The sequence below is a fragment of the Drosophila busckii genome, unplaced genomic scaffold (assembly GCF_011750605.1).
Source record: "Drosophila busckii strain San Diego stock center, stock number 13000-0081.31 unplaced genomic scaffold, ASM1175060v1 hic_scaffold_16, whole genome shotgun sequence".
Taxonomy (NCBI): Eukaryota; Metazoa; Arthropoda; class Insecta; order Diptera; family Drosophilidae; genus Drosophila; species Drosophila busckii.
The window spans coordinates 19,438-36,758 of record NW_022872726.1 but is presented as its reverse complement, the minus strand read 5'-3'; the positions used below and the strand labels follow the sequence as shown (position 1 = coordinate 36,758).

At 38.1% G+C, this 17,321-nt stretch overlaps 1 protein-coding gene across 1 annotated transcript in view; it reads right to left on the bottom strand.

Annotated features, from left to right (window-relative positions):
• LOC117135003 (alpha-N-acetylgalactosaminidase) overlaps positions 1 to 17,321 on the bottom strand; it is a 98,600-nt gene that overhangs the window by 69,408 nt on the left and 11,871 nt on the right. Inside the window, exon 2 of the mRNA XM_033294780.1 lies at positions 13,447 to 13,621. Within this exon, the coding sequence (XP_033150671.1) occupies positions 13,447 to 13,621 (175 nt within the window). The remainder of the gene's footprint in view (positions 1 to 13,446; positions 13,622 to 17,321) is intronic.

Sequence of the window (17,321 nt, the reverse complement as noted above, 5' to 3'; positions counted from 1 at the left end):
CCTCCATGCTAAACATGGCGTTGGTATACTTATATGTCAAAACATCCCACAGAAAACTTTCAACATAAGCTCACCAACCTGCTCCATGGGTATTGTTCAGGCATCAATAGTCTTAAAAAACATTCATTTAAGTACACTAAACATACAGATTTCATTGTCACAAATAACACACAATATTGACACCCGTCAATAATAACAAACAAACATGGACATTCAAGAAGCGATGGATGTCCAACAAGAGATTGGCGAAGAAATCTCAAGAATAATCAGGAACTTTAAGAAAGATTCTGTTGCGAGAAAGGCAAAAGGGTCATACTTTAAAACGAAGATGTATGTAAATGCTACAGGAAGCATAAAACCGTTTTGTGGAAAACGAAAACCAAATAATGAAGGTTGTCGGAGCTAACGGCAACGAGGACTATGTTGCAAAATACATGCAGGTTTTTAAGAGCAATGCAGATACACAGGAACAATCTCATAGCAAAAAGCCCGACGCCCTTCTGATGTCGATGCAGGCCGAAAATTGGCAGCACACTGCAAACGGCAAAAGGCGATGATGGAGTCATTAATAAGAAATTTTAATGATAAGAAATATTAATGATATCAACAAATCTAGCGGAAAATTAGAGCTATATTCTTTAATGGCTGGCATCATACCCAAGAGCTGCACTTACATATTTATGAAGAATACTTACAACAATCCAAGCGAAGGAAACTATGACTTAGAAGCCTACCTTACCTTGGAAAGAAATGTGCAACTGGCATTGCAAGCAAAGGGCTGCAATGAAACTAAGACAGACATTAATTTACCACGAATCAACATTCCAAGGTTTGATAGTGACATCCTTAAATGGAGTCAATTTTATGATCTGTTCTCATGAAACAAAACTGCCTACGGAGCAAAAATATTGGTACCTAAAAACCACAGTAACCGGCGACGCTGAAAGATTGATTCGGCACATCGACATGAGAGCCGAAAATTACAAATATTGAATGATACGTACAATAATCCCAGGGAAGTGGCCAGCACAATTCTGAACCGCTTCCAAGTCATTAAAGGAGTTGTATATAACAACAATTGAATCCTTAGCTTCATTAAAAGGATTAGGGATTGACATCTCAATCATATCAATAATAAAACATTGTATGAACAGTCATTAGGCAATTCAAAAGATATTCAGCCTGTTGCAATTCCTGACCAAAGAATAAGAGTGCTAGGCACAACAAAAAGGTCAGGAAAAAAGGAGGCAAGAATAAATACATGCGCCTCAGCAACCACCAATAACAGCGAATCTGCCATCATTGCAAGGCAGTTGGGCACTTTTTTACCATTGCGACAAATTCCTTGGATTAACTGTGCCGCAGCGCTTACATTGGGTTCAGAAGGAGGGACTCTATACCAACTATTTCACGAACTATGATCACAAAGCACAGGCATATAACAGTCGTTCATGCTTCAAGTATAACAAAAGACAACACGTTACTACATTTGGAAGGCAAACCAAGCAGCATCTTGCAGGCCCCAGCTGTAGGAGCGGCAAGTAATAATAATTACATTGGTGGACGCTAAAGTCACCTCACAACGGCTTTAACCACCGGATTGAGGCATTTGTGATATGACGTATCATATCAGATCAACCAGCTCAAGAAATAAGGAGAAGATGGAAAACGCCAGAAATGCCCTTTGCAGACCCATATTTCTACATACCAGGAAAAATTGACATGTTGATTGAAGCGGAACATAACTACTCGCTATTATTGCCACTCACTTCCTCGAGCACTTACAAGTTGCAGCGGATGTCAGGTTCATAGTCAAACTTCCATTTTCTGAACACTGTTCAGCCCTGGGAGCTTCGATGGATATAGCCACCAAACGCTTCTTGGCATTGGAACGCACAGCCTCAACAGATACTTGGAAACAATACGTAGGCTTTATGTCAAGGTATGAAAGGATGGGACGCATGAAACAAGTGTTAACTCATCAAATACCCAAAAATCACTACGTTATCCCACATCATTTCGTATTAAAACCTGACAGCAGCACAAAAAAAAACTGCGAGTTGTGTTTGACGCATCATGTAAAACATCTACTGGAAAATCATAAAATGATATATTGCATGCAGCCACTACCATTCAAAGCGATTTAATGTCAATAATGCTACGATTCAAAACATATAAGTATGTGTTTACTGCTAATATTGAAAAAAAGGTATCGCCAGGTATGGATCAATCCAGAAAATCAGTTTCATCAGAGGAGTCAAAGTACTAGAGATTAAAAACAGTGACATATGGTACAAAAACCGCTCCATTTCTACCAACAAGATGTCTGGATCATTTGGCCACAAAACATATGGACAGATTTCAATCAAGTACAACAGCACTAAAACATGACTTTTATGTGGATGACTGCTTAACAGGCACAAATTCAATAGCCGAAGCAGTGCAATCAGGACTTAAGCTTCGCAAATGGTGCTCAAACAATGAGCAAATTCTAGAAGGAATCCCAAAAGTCGACATTGTAAGCGATGTCCAGCTTGGAGAAATGCTAGAATAGTACAGTGTTAAGACATTGGGTTTTATATGGATGCCCAAGAAGGCTAGCACGTCAACAAAGATTACAAAACGTATAGTATGCTTAGAGCTGGCACAAATCTTCGACCCCTTAGGATTATTTGCTCCAGTAGTGGTAAAGGCAAAAATATTTATGCAGAGTCTCTGGGAATCAAATCTCGATTGGGAGCTACCTACAAATCTTCAAAATGAATGGAAGGAATATCGCGAGGACTTGCAGTGCCTAAATAAAATGCAGATTCCAAAACACTTATTTGATGAGAGGACTAGGGAGCTACACACGTTTCTAGATGCATCAGAGCGTGCATACGGTGCAGTAGAGTAGCTCCAACAGCAAAACAATCATTACCACGACTAGAACTATGTGCCGCACTATTAGGCGCAGAACTCACTGCCAGAGTTCGACAAGATCTTAATCTAAATTCTGAACTAGTGCCAGGCTACTTTGGTCAGATTCTACTGTTGTCCTATTAATGCAGCAGCATCAACATACCACACATTTGTGGCAAATAGAATTGCAAAATTCAGGCATTGACAAACCAAAATCAATGGCATCATGTATCATCTGCCAACAATGCAGCTGATGTATTCTCCAGGGGAACATCCGCACGAAGATTACACGATCACAGATTATGGCTATATGGACCATTAAATTTACACGGTCTTAGCTTCTGCGATGAACGTGTTTTTTGTTATCTCTGATATAATTAATTGATCTGTGTGTTTTAGTTTGTTTAAACTAGTATGTGCTTGTTGTTGCATTTTTGTAATTGCGCTCACGCATTAAAATAATTACGCTCTCATCTAACGTACTCTCTTAGTTGTGCGCTCTCATACGTGGCATTAACTGTTAAAATATTTGTTACTTTTTTACCCTTTCGCAAAGCATATACTTTTTGTCATCATGTTCGCTTGCTGCATTAAAAATTCTTAATTCCAAAGCGATGAAAATGAGTGCATCATTTGCTGGCTGTGCGATAAATTTATACATGTCAAGTGCGCAGACCGGCTTAAATTGGTCATGCGAATCTTGCCGTGAAGCCGAAGACCGACATGTCTAAGTTGATGCGACAGACTAAACTTAATTTCTATGCTATGCGAAAGACCTTTAATAAACTCAACGATGAGTTTATAAGCATGAAGAGGCAGTTTAAAGCTCATAAAGCTTTAGAACGAATCTTCAGTTAATGACGGATGTAACGCCTAAAGAACACTAACGATCTAACATTGGTAAGCTGTCCAGTAACACCTGTTACTCCAGCTTACGCTAGCATAGGCTATAAATGATGGACGAGGCTGGTTCCGTCATCTAAAATTGTTAGAAAGATTGTTAGGTCACCGCCCACTGATAATTTCCATACTCCCCGACCAGATCCTAAGCCCTTATTAGCTGTTCCTTATACGGAAACAAGTTTTTTATCTATAGGCTTCACCCGGAATACTTTGTTTCAGGATGTAACTGCTTACAACTGTAGAAATATCTTCATTATTCGACTCTATTTGTTGTACTTCTTTCTGGCCACAATACTTGCTTATTAAAGAGTTTACGTTGGAAAATAAAGGCAGGATTGCGGAATTATTTAGTCTGAGCGGTCAACAATTTTGCCTCTAAACGTAACATGTTTGCTTTTTTGTTCGTTTACTTTTATTCGCCAGTCAGAGAGCCATTTCTCCTCTTCGACCACATGAAAAGCCAGTTGCGCTGCTGCTTGCATAGGGCACCTCGAACGGCTGAGAAGAGCTGTATCGTCAGCAAAGGTGGATGTTAGTCGTCTACTTGTTGGAATTTCTGCTGTGAAAGGACATATAGTGTTGGTCCAAGTACGTCTGCCTTGTGGGACTTCCAGCTCTGATGCACATAGTTCGTCAGACATAGCAGAATTGCAAATCACAAATCTGTTCATATTTATTTAAAATAATAATTTGTGTGTATTATTAGGAAGCGTTGTTTTGATCTTATGCGTTAGTCCTTCTAGCCAGACTACGAATGCTTGTATAACATTTAATATATGCGTGCAATATTTCCTCGATTTCGAATGCGCTCTTATTTTCAGATGTTATGCGTAACCTGCTCGATAGTGCTAATGTTTTTTCACGAACCCAAATTGCTGTGATGGGATTTTTATGGATTCTTAGATATGGATTATCCGAGTCAGCAAGCATTTTTCAAGAGTTTGACAGGCATGATAATAGGCTTATGGTTCTGTATGACGATGGATTTGTGTGACTTTACCTGCTTAGGTATCATTATTATATTGACTTTTTCCTTCTCTGGAAGTAACCAAGCCTTGGTGATGGCATTGAAGAGTTGCGCGAGGGTGCAAATGCACAATATGGGAGCTCAATCATTTTTGGCGTTATTTGGTCGAAGCTGGTGTTTTTTTCGGGTTCAACTGATTTTTGATGATGTGTGCGATTTCGTTTGGGCGAAATTCATGGCTCTTGTTGATGCTGAGGTCACTTGTTAATGTTGGTATTGTGAATGAATTTGTGGCAGGATTTGGCTGAAGCACATTTCAAAGTGTTCTGCAAAGGTTTTGGCTCTGTCTTCATACACTGGGGCCCAGCCCCTAGTTGGTTTCTATAGGCATAGAGTTTGTGTTGTGGGCATGAGTTGACGAGCTTTCAAATGAGTTTTTTCGTAGAGAGTATGATAGTTCGGATGTAGCGATGTTGAATATTTGGCTTCTTGTGTTTTAACGCTTGGTAAGCTTTTGCGGTGGGCGTCTTTAAGCCTTTGACGTGCATATGGCCACCTGTGAGACTGCAATTCTCGTTAAGGCGTCGCTTTTCTAGAACGAGTTGCCCTTTTGTATATCCATCACTACACGGCTTATGCCCTTTCAACTAGAAATCATGTAACCATCCTGGCGACTGATTTCGAAAGGGCATTTGACCACGTAGAAGCACTCTATACCTGAGCAACTTTCCCTAAGGTCCTAAGATCTTCTACCTCGTGAAGGCCTTCATGACCAAGCGATCCATCCGTGTTAGATTTAATAACACCTTAACCAACTTTTATAAATTACACAACGGCGTTCCACAAGGGTCCTCACTCTCTGTCGTTTTGTTCACGATTGCTTTCCAATCACTCAATAATATAATACTAAAGTAGAAAAAAAACAACTCTCAGTTTACGCTGACGATGCCATCATCTTCAGCAACTGCAAAGATACTAATCTACTTATTTAAACAAATACTATCCGCATACCAGCAGTACGGCGAAGCACTGGCGCCTTACCCAGTCGTTAACCAATTGTTTGTTTCATCAGGTTTGCTCCCTGCTTACTTCTCATTACTTCCGCCGAAACCGTAGCGGTTCTAAAAGCAATCCAACATGCTCTCGAGCTTAAAGGCAAATTCATAATTTGCAGCGACAGCCTCACAACTCTCAATGCCGTCAACAACACATATAACTAAAACAGCAAAATGCGAAATCCGACACCTATGCATTACTATTAAAGATATACTGAGAAAGAGGAAATGTCGGAATGGAAAAATTACGCATATAGATTAAAACAACACAAACCCAACAAGGAACCAGTCGGCTATACTTCTTGATGTCACAGAAAACAGGCCACACGCGAACACCTGCTAAAACGAAACCCCAGACTCAGATGCCCCAAATGCGGAGGAGAACTATCAACGCAACACCTTTTGGACACCTGTCTACTTAGCAACTCTAGGATTCAGATTTTTGGCCAGATCCAACCAACCTCGCTTCTCCGCATCTACCCACAACAACGTAAAGCTAATAATTAAGTTCTTAGACTATAATAACATACTGATTAGCATCTAGTTAACTGTCAAGTCGATGGACTTAGTAGCTAGCACTCACAATCTTTAGTTATTATATTAGTTTGTATAATAATTATTCTTGTAAATAAATAAATATAAAAAATGGAAAAGGATATTTGCAATTATTAGTTTGACTAGTTGACCCTAAATTTATGTAAAATTAATTATAAGCAATTTAGTTTGAGAAAGAAAAATTTTATTCTGTGCTAAATTTAAATCAAGGATGTTAACGTTGTCGAGCATATGTGAAATCGTAGTTAGCTTTTGCTCTGAACGGACGTGTTTTTTGTTAACTCTCATATATTTGATTTATTTGTGCGTTTCTTGCTTTATTAAATTATTTAAACTAGTTTATTAATAGTGAAAGAGTGAAAGAGTGCACATCAAGATTGGTAAAAGTATTTTATTGATGAGTTTTTACAGTTAGGTGCATAGGTTAAGTTAGGTTAATCCGTTAGGTCACCATACAGTGGCCTCGCATAGAGCATTTTGGGTCCTTAGTGTTGTCGGAGTCTGCCACGGAGAGTTTCGATGTTGTCTAATTCGATTAGTATGCTATTGCTTTTAGCAAACCTCAGTAGCGAGCCGGGACTTTGCCTGGCTGCTGCTTTTAGTGTGGATATCTCGCACTTGTTGAAGTGTTTCTTTTGCGCGTTCTCGCAAGTGCCGAACATTGGCATAGAAGGTGTTCTAGGGCTTCCTTGACCCTTCCTACACTCTTTTCTTTGAAGTTGTATTAGGAATCTGGTGAGTTTCGTTGCCCTCTATACCTTGGTGGCTTGGTATCCAAGAGATACACACATTCTTCGAGGTGTGTAGTTTGTCTATCGCTTCCTTGCATGTCAGGAGATGCTTGGAGTGACTTGATAGCTGCTTGACTGTCTACAATAAAGTTTATTGTACCTCGTGTAGGCAGTAGCTGTTGTTGGATCGTTTCTGCGGCTTTCCTTATAGCGAATATTTCAGCCTGAAATATGCCGCAGTAATCAGGTAGTTTGTGCGAGAGCCTCAGTTCCGGCCTCGCACAGTAGTCTCCTGCTCCGATGGAATTCATTGTTTAAGACTATAGCACAAATCGTCTGGTCCCAGCGTAGTAGGGATATTTTTGAAATTGTCCTGGGGAGCTAAATAATCTGTTACTCTTTCGGAACCATTGCCGATTGAGCTGTGTCCGAAGGGCTGTATTCTAATGTTGCCCGTTGCACTTACGCATTGCGCTGCCTCTTTTGATGTTAAGCGGGCTTAAATGTCCAGAGGGAAGACACCTAGGATTGTTTTTAGCGCTTTCGTTGGAGTTGTTCTCAGCGCCCCCGTTATGCAGGCTAATGCTTGCCGCTGTACTTTCTCTATTAATTTTAGCAATGTTGACTTTTGGGTGGCTTCCTACCAAACTAGTATGCCATGGAGAATTGGCATTACTATTGAGATAAAGATCCAATGTGTAAGTCGGGATGATAGACCCCATGTGCTACCTAACGTTCTTTGTGATGTGTAAAGCTCTACGGTAGCATTTTCCACCCTGCCCTCCACATTCCATGTGAGTATTGAGGTATTAAATGAATGTTTGCGCGGTATTAAATGAATGTATTTTATTTTTGGCAGAATCCATCTGGAAACTTTAAAGACCCAGTTCTGATTTGTCTGCATTGATGTCAAGCTTAGCTCTTTTAGAGCTCCTTCTATGACCGAGCTAGTGGTCAATGGACATTATTCCGTGATGTCATATGTGATTTTTCATGTGTCATCCACATAGGCAGTTATCTTGGGTGCTTTCCTGTCAAATTTTTTTATTAGTTCGTCCACTCCATGTTCCATAGTAGGGGCGACTGGACACCACCTTCCGGTATTCCCCTGTGCGCCTTCTTGGTCATGATCGCTGGACCCCATTCCGCTTGAACACTACTGCAGCTCAAAAGCTTTTTGATTCACGAATTCACCGCTGGGTCTTCAGAGTTGGCTTGTAGGCCTCTCGTTATGGCTTCTGTGGCTACATTGTTAAATGCACCAGATATGTCTATAAACGCACCCATCGTATATCCCTTGTGGTGCAGTGCTTTCTCTATGGTGACCACCGAGTGCAGCGCCGTTTCCACTGATTTTCCTTTGGTGTACGCGTGTTGGTTTGGGTTAAGTTTAAACCTCTCGGAATTCTTAATGTGAATCTCTATGAGTTTCTCGAGTGTTTTCAGCGTGAACGAGGTGAGGCTGATTAGCCTTGAACTAAACGCCATGGCGTTACGTCTTCTTTGACCGTCTTTGGCACGGCTGGGATTATCACATCCATACCTGGGGACTTATAGCTCAAAAATTAATCGATTGCCCATCGGATTTTGGTTGGATCGGTTAGTTCTCTAGGAACCGTTTCTCTCGTCTTTGCGTTTGCACTCAAGCGCTCTCTTCTTTGTGCGTGCATTCGGCACTGCACTAATAAAAGCTCGCGCTCTCTTTGTGCGTGCTCATGAAGTTCTTCTGTCTATGCACTTACCTTCTTGCAAGCTGTGCTGCACTAGCTATCATTTGTTTCCTATCACTGGTTATCTATCACTAAGAATTAAAAGGCCGTGCCTATAATTCTCTTCCCTCACTTACATTCGATCGTCTCAACTAACAAGTTGAACTTTATTCGCTCTCTCAAGCCGGTCGTACCGTCGCTTGACTTATCAGTTCTAATCGCTTTCCTTACTAATAATAACTAATACGGCCGTACCTTTAATTATTTGTTAGTAAGAACACACTTACTTTTGATCGTCGAGACGTACAGATATAGTTATGTAGTCTTTCTCGCAAGACGGTCCTGCTGTCGCTTCTCATTCGATTCACTTAAGTCTTAACTAAATATACAGGCCGTACCTTATTCACAGATGTAAAGACTTTCGAAATTTACTTGTAAAATTTACTAAAGCTAAACATAAATTACCTGCAGAATGCAGTAATAAATATATATATAATAAGGAAAAATATCTTTTTCTAATATACTTAAATTCGGGCGTTACATCGCAACAATACAGGTAGCAGCAAATCGCTAGCGCAACAATGTCTAACAAGCCTTTATAGTTTGGCCAAGCGTAAGCTGGCCTAATAAATATAAAATCGCAATACTTTAAAAAATACTTTAAAACGCACTGAATTTTTCACACTATTATACTGTCAAGTCTAATTTTTAATTACTAAACTTGCAACTTCACTTACAACGATAATTTATGTCGTTGACGGTATTTTAGCTCTTCGCTCAACCAACAACCGTTTTTATATACTTTGACATTTTTGTAAAAAAGGGAAAGAGGGTATCATGAAGTTGTGCAAATATATGTAACAGGGAGAAGGAGGCGTGTCAGACCCCATAGAATATATATATATATTCTTGATCATAGCCATGTCCGTCTGTCCGTCCGTCCGTCTGTATGAGTGCGTGTTTCTCAGCAACTATTAGAGCTAGACCCGATTGGGTTTTTGGGTTTTCCCCAATCCTTGCAACGAATGTTGGGTCTGTTTAACAGTCCCAATCTATAAGTTTATCAAATCTAAAAACAAAAACATAATTTAATTTTAAATATTTTTTCTTTTATCGTCGACTGTCTATAGTTGACATTAAATAAATAAACACACAGATCAATTAATTATATCAGAGATAACAAAGAACACGTCCGTTCACCTCAAAAGCTCAGTTAGTTATTGTTACAATTGAAATGTTCATTCATAGGGCTGTGCTTTAACTTATTTATTTTTATTAATCACATTTTTTAATATATATTTTTTTTAATATAATATATTTGCATTTAAAAACTAAAATAACAAAGAAAACTAAAGCAGCTTATGTAAACCAGCCCCTTAATTAATATATGTAATGCTTAATAACTAAAAGCTTTATTTTAATATTTTCTGGTCAACAACCATTTTAAGCCTTTTTGCCATTGACTAATTTTTGTGTGACCTGGGACTAATTTTTGCCCATGCCTCCACCAAAGTAGTTTTCAGATCATTTTTGGTCAAAATATTCTGCTTCCGAACTTCTCTGTTCATAATAGCCCATAAATTTTCAATCACGTTAAGATCTGGTGATTGGGCTGCTGGTTTGATGTCATGTGGGCAATGATAAACTAGCCACGATTGCACTATTCCCCCTGTGTACTTGGGATCATTATCTTGATAAAATGTTAAGCTATCACGTATTTCCAAATTCTCTGCACTTTGCTCCACATTTGCCTTTAGTATGTTGAGGTACTGCATTTTGTCCATTGTGGACTCCACAGTGATAAATTATAACCATAACTTAAATCTGCTAATAGCTTAATAATCCTACCAATAAATGTGATTAAAACTACAAAACTGTGTTGTGTTCTCTACGCACTAACTGCCCGTCCCTAACGTTTAAATACAGCTTGAGTAGCATCGGTGCACTCAGAAATCTTGTTTCCCCACCCAAAGCTAATTTGCGCTACAATATGTTAAGGGGCGACGACAAGGGCATCGAAGTAATGGATATGTTGGACACCATGACATTAAATAATGTTTAGCTTGTGCGATGTGCAGCGCACACGTTGCAATTGTGTATGTATGCAATTGTATAAAAACTCTGCGATCAGGAAAATATAGTTATTGGTTTGTCTGTTTTGTAAGTTCAAATAATATATTAAAATATAATTGATATCATTGCAGGCAGAATTTGATGGAGCATAATAAAAGCATTCCGACTCTGGATGTCACTACAAGGTGGAACTCCACATATCTGCTGATGAATCTTTTTGACTTGAAGAGCTTTTTAGAAACGGAAAGCACATTTTTTATAGACGTTGACTGGGGCTGGGCTGACTTGTATCTTAATGCGTTTAAAGATACGATGCAACTCTTAAACTCCAACATGAGCAGCTAGCTTACAGTGATTTTTTCATAGAATAGCCAAAACGAACTATCAAAGAAGTTATTAGCTCAACTCCAATTGCAAGAAACAAAGTTGCTTGAAAACGACTCCTTGTTGTCAGCTATTTACTTGGACCCAAGGATTAATTTGATTTTGAGCGGATAGCAGAAATGTGTGGAAAAACAACAACAATAGCTAGTCGGTTTTTTAATTTAAATCAAGTATGGCACTAAATTATGATCTAAAAAAGTGTTGAAACATACAAGTCTCGTCTACTGGAAGGAAATATGTGTTTTTATATGTGTGTTTTTAGCTATAAAACCGTCCTTGTTAAATACTAACAGTTTATGTGGCAATTGAAAATTTTAATTTAGTTTATGGCCGGTTACCATTAACGGCAAACATTAAAGATGTTTACTGTGGCAAAATTTAAGTGACCTCTTTTGATTGAAGTTGCCAAGGTGGTGTTAGCCACACAAGTATCGATGGAGAGGTCGTTCTCAGTACTTAAATTAATTTTAAATGAAAGACACACCTCTTTATCTACCGGTAATATTAATACATTATAAGTTCGTAACTTTAGTTTAAAGCAAAAATTCAGATGTATTTCATAGAGATAGCCTTAACGTTTTTATTATTTAATTTAATAAGCATTGTTTTATAGATTTTTTTTTTAAAAAACAAAGGAACCTAATTAGAAACAGGTGAAGGTACTATCGCTATCTCACTTACTCTTAAGTAATTCAAAAATTTTCGCAATTTTGCAAAAGTAAGGTTCAGCCACCAAATGTAAAATTAAACTTAGCACAATAGTTGTATTATTGTATGTTGCTTATATTAGATTATATTACCCATAATGTGCCGGCATATGCAATTATTAATTGTTTTATTTATGGAGTAAGCAGTGTGTTGTTGTTTCATATTTTAAACTACATTTCTTCTTTTGGTTTGTAACTTGAAATATTTTCATAAACTGCGAGCTGCTTTATTTTGGTTGTGACGAAATTATACGTACGTTTAGGGAATACCAACTGATTCAAATTCTCGATAAAACGATATTAGGATCGTAACAAACTGCAACTGGGATCCCAACTGTTTTAATGACTGACGATTGCTGTTTCAAATACACATATTCAATGTTCAAAGCACTAGAGAGAGTAATAGAGGTGCACCTAATGCATATACCAACGGTATGTCCGCAGAAACAGCCCTGCACTCCTTAATTTTGCTCTTTGGAAACTCAATGTACAGCAAAGAATAATAGTTTTATATAATTTTTTGATATTTAGCGCGCTTTGATGGATCTGCAGACTAGTTTCGCCAAAAATACTTCCCGTTAAGACATCTTACCGAAATATTCCCGAGATACAAATATTGCTGTGAACATACTTAGTCTGAAACAAGTGGACGCATTATAGTTGGGGTCAATAAACTTTTATACATATACACTTTGGACTAAGGCATCGCACAACACATTTCGCTATAAAGTCAGACTGCAGCGTCAGCAAGCGCAAGGAAAATTATTTTTGGGGACGCACAGACAGACGGACATATCGACTCAGTTTGTCTTGCTGATTCAGACTTTATATTTATTGTGGGGTCTGCCACGCCTCCTTCTTCCTGTTGAGTACATTTGCATGACTTCATAATACCTTTTTTAGTTTTTGATTTATTATAGCGATGAAAAAAGCGCATTAAAGATTGGCGCATGCAACTTTTACGTACACTTTTACAAGGGCATCGCAGAAAACGCACTCACGCACTCAAAAGCACAGACACATGAATCAGTTAACGCGTCGTTTTCGCTGTAGCGTGCGCAGCGACGCAGCATGCGCACCCCGCTGTCTATATTGAAAATTGAAATGTGAATAATACCTAACTTATTATTCCGACCGTGTCGAAAATTTGTGGCATCGGTCGAGAACGTGGGCGTAAATTTTTTTTTTTCTATTTATATAGGTGAGAGAGTATATATATACAAAAAAAAAAAACACAAAAATTAGGAGCTCTCTGAGTTCTTGTTACTCATACCAATAGACGGACATGTATATATCGACTCAGTCTGTCTTGCTGATATAATATATATACTCTATAACGCCTCCATCTCTCTAGTACATACATTTGCCCAACTTCATACAAGCATCATCTTTCGGCGATGGTACTGATGAGTTAGGATAAGCTAAAGGAAAATCTCCATAAAAAATATTTTTAATACTTACATAATCTGATAATGCCTTTATTCCATTCGGAAACCGTTTATGATCAGATAAAAGCTTTCCATTATTTCCACGATGTCGTTCAAGCCAACAGTCATCAATATTTATGTATTCATATCCCACAGATGCATATCCCTCTGATACTATTAGATCAGCCATAATTTGAAAAAGCTGTTCACTAAAAAATTTTTAATGATTTAATAAATATTATTATAAAATAGAACTCTAATATAGTTGTAGGTGCGTTTCAAGTGCAAAGTAACATGATTATAAACATAGCGGGCGCAATTAAAGGAGGAAATAAAAATAAATAAAATAAAAGCGATTTATCCTGGGTTTAGGAGCACTTACACTTACTCTAGTTTTTATAGTTTTTGAGAAACACGCACTCCTACATACGGACATTGCTATATCGACTCAGTTTCTCTTGCTGATCAAGAATATATATACTTTATGGGGTCTGCCACGACAGCTTTATATATACCTGTTATATACATTTGCACATTAAATGCTATAGAATAAAAAAAAAACCCTGAGTACAGTGAATTATCATGTACAAAATAAAATTAAACAAATTTTTATTTTATTAATTTATTTAATGACAACTATGAACAGTCGACGGTAAAAAAAAATTAAATTTTTAAAATTAAATTTAAAAGTTTTTTAATTTAAAAACAAGTGGACAAATTCAAGTTGGGCGCCACCAACTTTTAGATACACTTTGACTAGAGCATCGCAAGCAAACACCCCATGCACTCATGAGCAACATACCACACAAAACAGCGGACGCGTCAACAGTTCGTTTTCGCTGTAGCGCATCAGCGACGCCCGCCGCTGCGTCGCAGTGACTTCTGTAATGCCGTCAGCACGTGCACGCCCGCTGTCCTATATTGAAAATCGAAAGTGTAATAATTCCTAATTATTTATCCGATCTGAAATTTTGCACAATCGGTCGAAAGCATGACTATGCAATTTTGTGATTTATTTAAGATTTTAAAATATTTTTTTGACCTGTTTTTTGTTTTTTTCGATTTGCGGGGGACGGGGAGGAAATTAAAAAAAATAAAATAATGAAGCATGTTAAATCTAAAGTAACTAGTGCAATTTGCTTTGTCTAGCTCTTATAGTTGCGAGAAACAGTGCTCACGCACTCATACAGACCGACATGGCTATATCGACTTCATGCTCGTCGAGCTGATCAAGAATATATATACTTTGTGGGGTCTGCGACGCCTCCTCCTGCCTGTTACATACATTTGAGCAACTTCATAATACCCTTTTCCATTTTTACAAAAATGTCAAAGCGTATATAATTAGTTTTTTCTTTTCTGTAAATTTGATAGGCTTATAGATTGGGAGTGTTAAGCAGACCCAACATTTGTTGCCAGGATTGGTGAAAACCCAATCAGTTCTGCGTTAGTGTTAATTATTAATTGTTAAAAAAGTTAAAGTCTATCGTTTAGTAAAAAAATCAGAATCCTTTGTGCGGATTGAATGAAGTTTGTTGTAATCAGCACAGAGTACTCGACGGAACTCATGCAGTGAATAACTAGTTGTGCAAAGGAACAAAATTTCGAGTGTACCTAGTAGAAACTGAGAAATTAAATTAAATCAACAAATATGGGGAGTCAATTTTCTCCGTAACTAATCATAGACATAACACCTAACATAATCCGGCAGTTAGCTAATGATGTGAGTTTAATTAAAAGTTGTCTATTTGTATGAGATGGTAGATCCACACGTGAATCCCAGTAAAAGCCTCGGAAAGCAAATAATAAAATTTTTTTTTAACAGATTCAATACTTTTCTGGTGATTTGAGTTTTGTGGAGATCAAACACAAGAGCCATATTCCAGAATCGGGCAAACCAGAGATATATAAAGTAATTTAGTCATCAAATTCTTTAGCAGATGCTTTGATAAAACCGGCTTATAAATCGCCGATGTGAAAACTACCTTTTGAATTCTGTCAGTTAGGTAATTAGATATCCACTTCAAAAAACTCTTTGGAAATCAAATCATATTTAATTTATTCATTAGAAGACAATGATTAACGGAGTCAAATACTTTACTAAAGTCAGAATAAATAACGTCAGTCTACATTTTGCTTTGAAAACCATTTATCAACAAAACTCAAGTAGGTTGATGGTGGTAGCCTTATGTTTCACAAAACCTTATTGGAAAGATGAGATAATTGAATTACAGAAATGGCTTAGTTGAGAAGTAATAATTTTAATAAGTTTAGGTGTAGCAGTCAATTTCGAAGTAGAGGCTTATAGTGCACAATATTGCTTGTTTACTTAATTTTCACACAAAAAAATATAAAATTCAAACGAAGTCGGAAGACAGCTATAGAATATTATCTAAGCATCTAAACGACAATAAAATCAACAATCAAAAATGCGACATTTGCAAGCGCTTTGAAATCAGGATTGGAGTCCCCTCCCTCAAATGCATCGCACTCAAAAGCACCTCACTCAGAGAGGAAAATGACAAACCATTATCAGCCTATGGAGCAGCTACTAAACAACCTTGAGGCAATGTTTTCTAACCTACAGGAAGGCATTATGGAGTTCACGTCTTTCATGCGGACAACTATGCAATATCTAATGTGTAATCAAAACCTTTTGATAAAAATTTTGGAGTCACATCAGTGTAAATAATCAATGGTTTCCCTACATGTATCCATGTGCAATGCTGCTAATGGTGTTTCACAGCATAAACGAGCTATCTCAAACTATCTCTAAAAAAAATTTTTTGTTAAAATGTAGAGCTTCTAAAATAAAATAAAAAACCAAAATTTCACAAACTGTCTGCTCACTGAATTAACAGGGAAATATTATACAGACTCGCTCACTCTCTGAACAGAATACTTCAAATTTGTTTCGTCTCGTGTTTTCTGTTTTATGCTGATCGGTGAGACAACACACGAAGCGCTTTTGCGACAACAGTTTGAATGGGATATTTTTGATCGGCGCTCCTTAACTGAGCCAAACGATTTGCGTTCAAGGCAGAGAACGGCATGAGTGCACGCACCACTAAAAACACAACGCGTACACCATGGTAGTACTGCCACACACAAGCGAAATTGTGGATCAGACCACAATGCAATTACTTGAGCGTATAAAAAATTATTTCAGCAGCATTTTGTGCGCAGGCCAAGTCTACCCAAGCCACAAACACTAAGAAAAGGGTCAAACTATCTGCGTCTCTGTTTCGCTACCTGTTGTCGCGTCGTCGCGGCTGCCAATGCAGACAGAGCGAGACAGCAAGCGATATTGTTTCTCGCTTATGCTTATATGCCAGCCGATCGACCTCGCGCACATTTCCTTTGCGCTTGCTTCGTTGTGGCTAAAAACACAACGGACCTTTTCTCGGATCTCTCTGGGTGTTTTGTGCGCTGATTGTGCGCCGCACAAGCAATTTTTTGTTGTGTCCGTGTGCGTATTTTTTCCCGAGTTGCCATTGTGCGCGTATGGTCTCGCACTTGATTGTTGTGTCTGCCACCATTGTGCTTAAAAAGTGCCACAATTGCCGTTCTCTGGTTCAAGCACAAAGTGTCTTTATTGTTGTTGTTTCATTAGTGCTTTGTTCTTGCTTTATTTCAGGCAAAGCATGAAAGGGTGAGAGAGATAGAAATGGTCACACATACATACGCCCAAGACCCTCTCACCGATTAAGTGTCTCGAAGTGAGCGCCTACCATAAAAGAGAGCGACAAGAACTACACTGATGAGCAATATCACGCTGTAAAAACAGGGTTTGAAGTGTCTTTTTGATCCCCTTTTTGGGACTTTTTGCAAGCAACAGTTCTTTTTGGGACTTGTTGCTCTTGCGAGCTCTGTTAAAATGTAATGAAATTGATTCTAAATTGTCCAAAA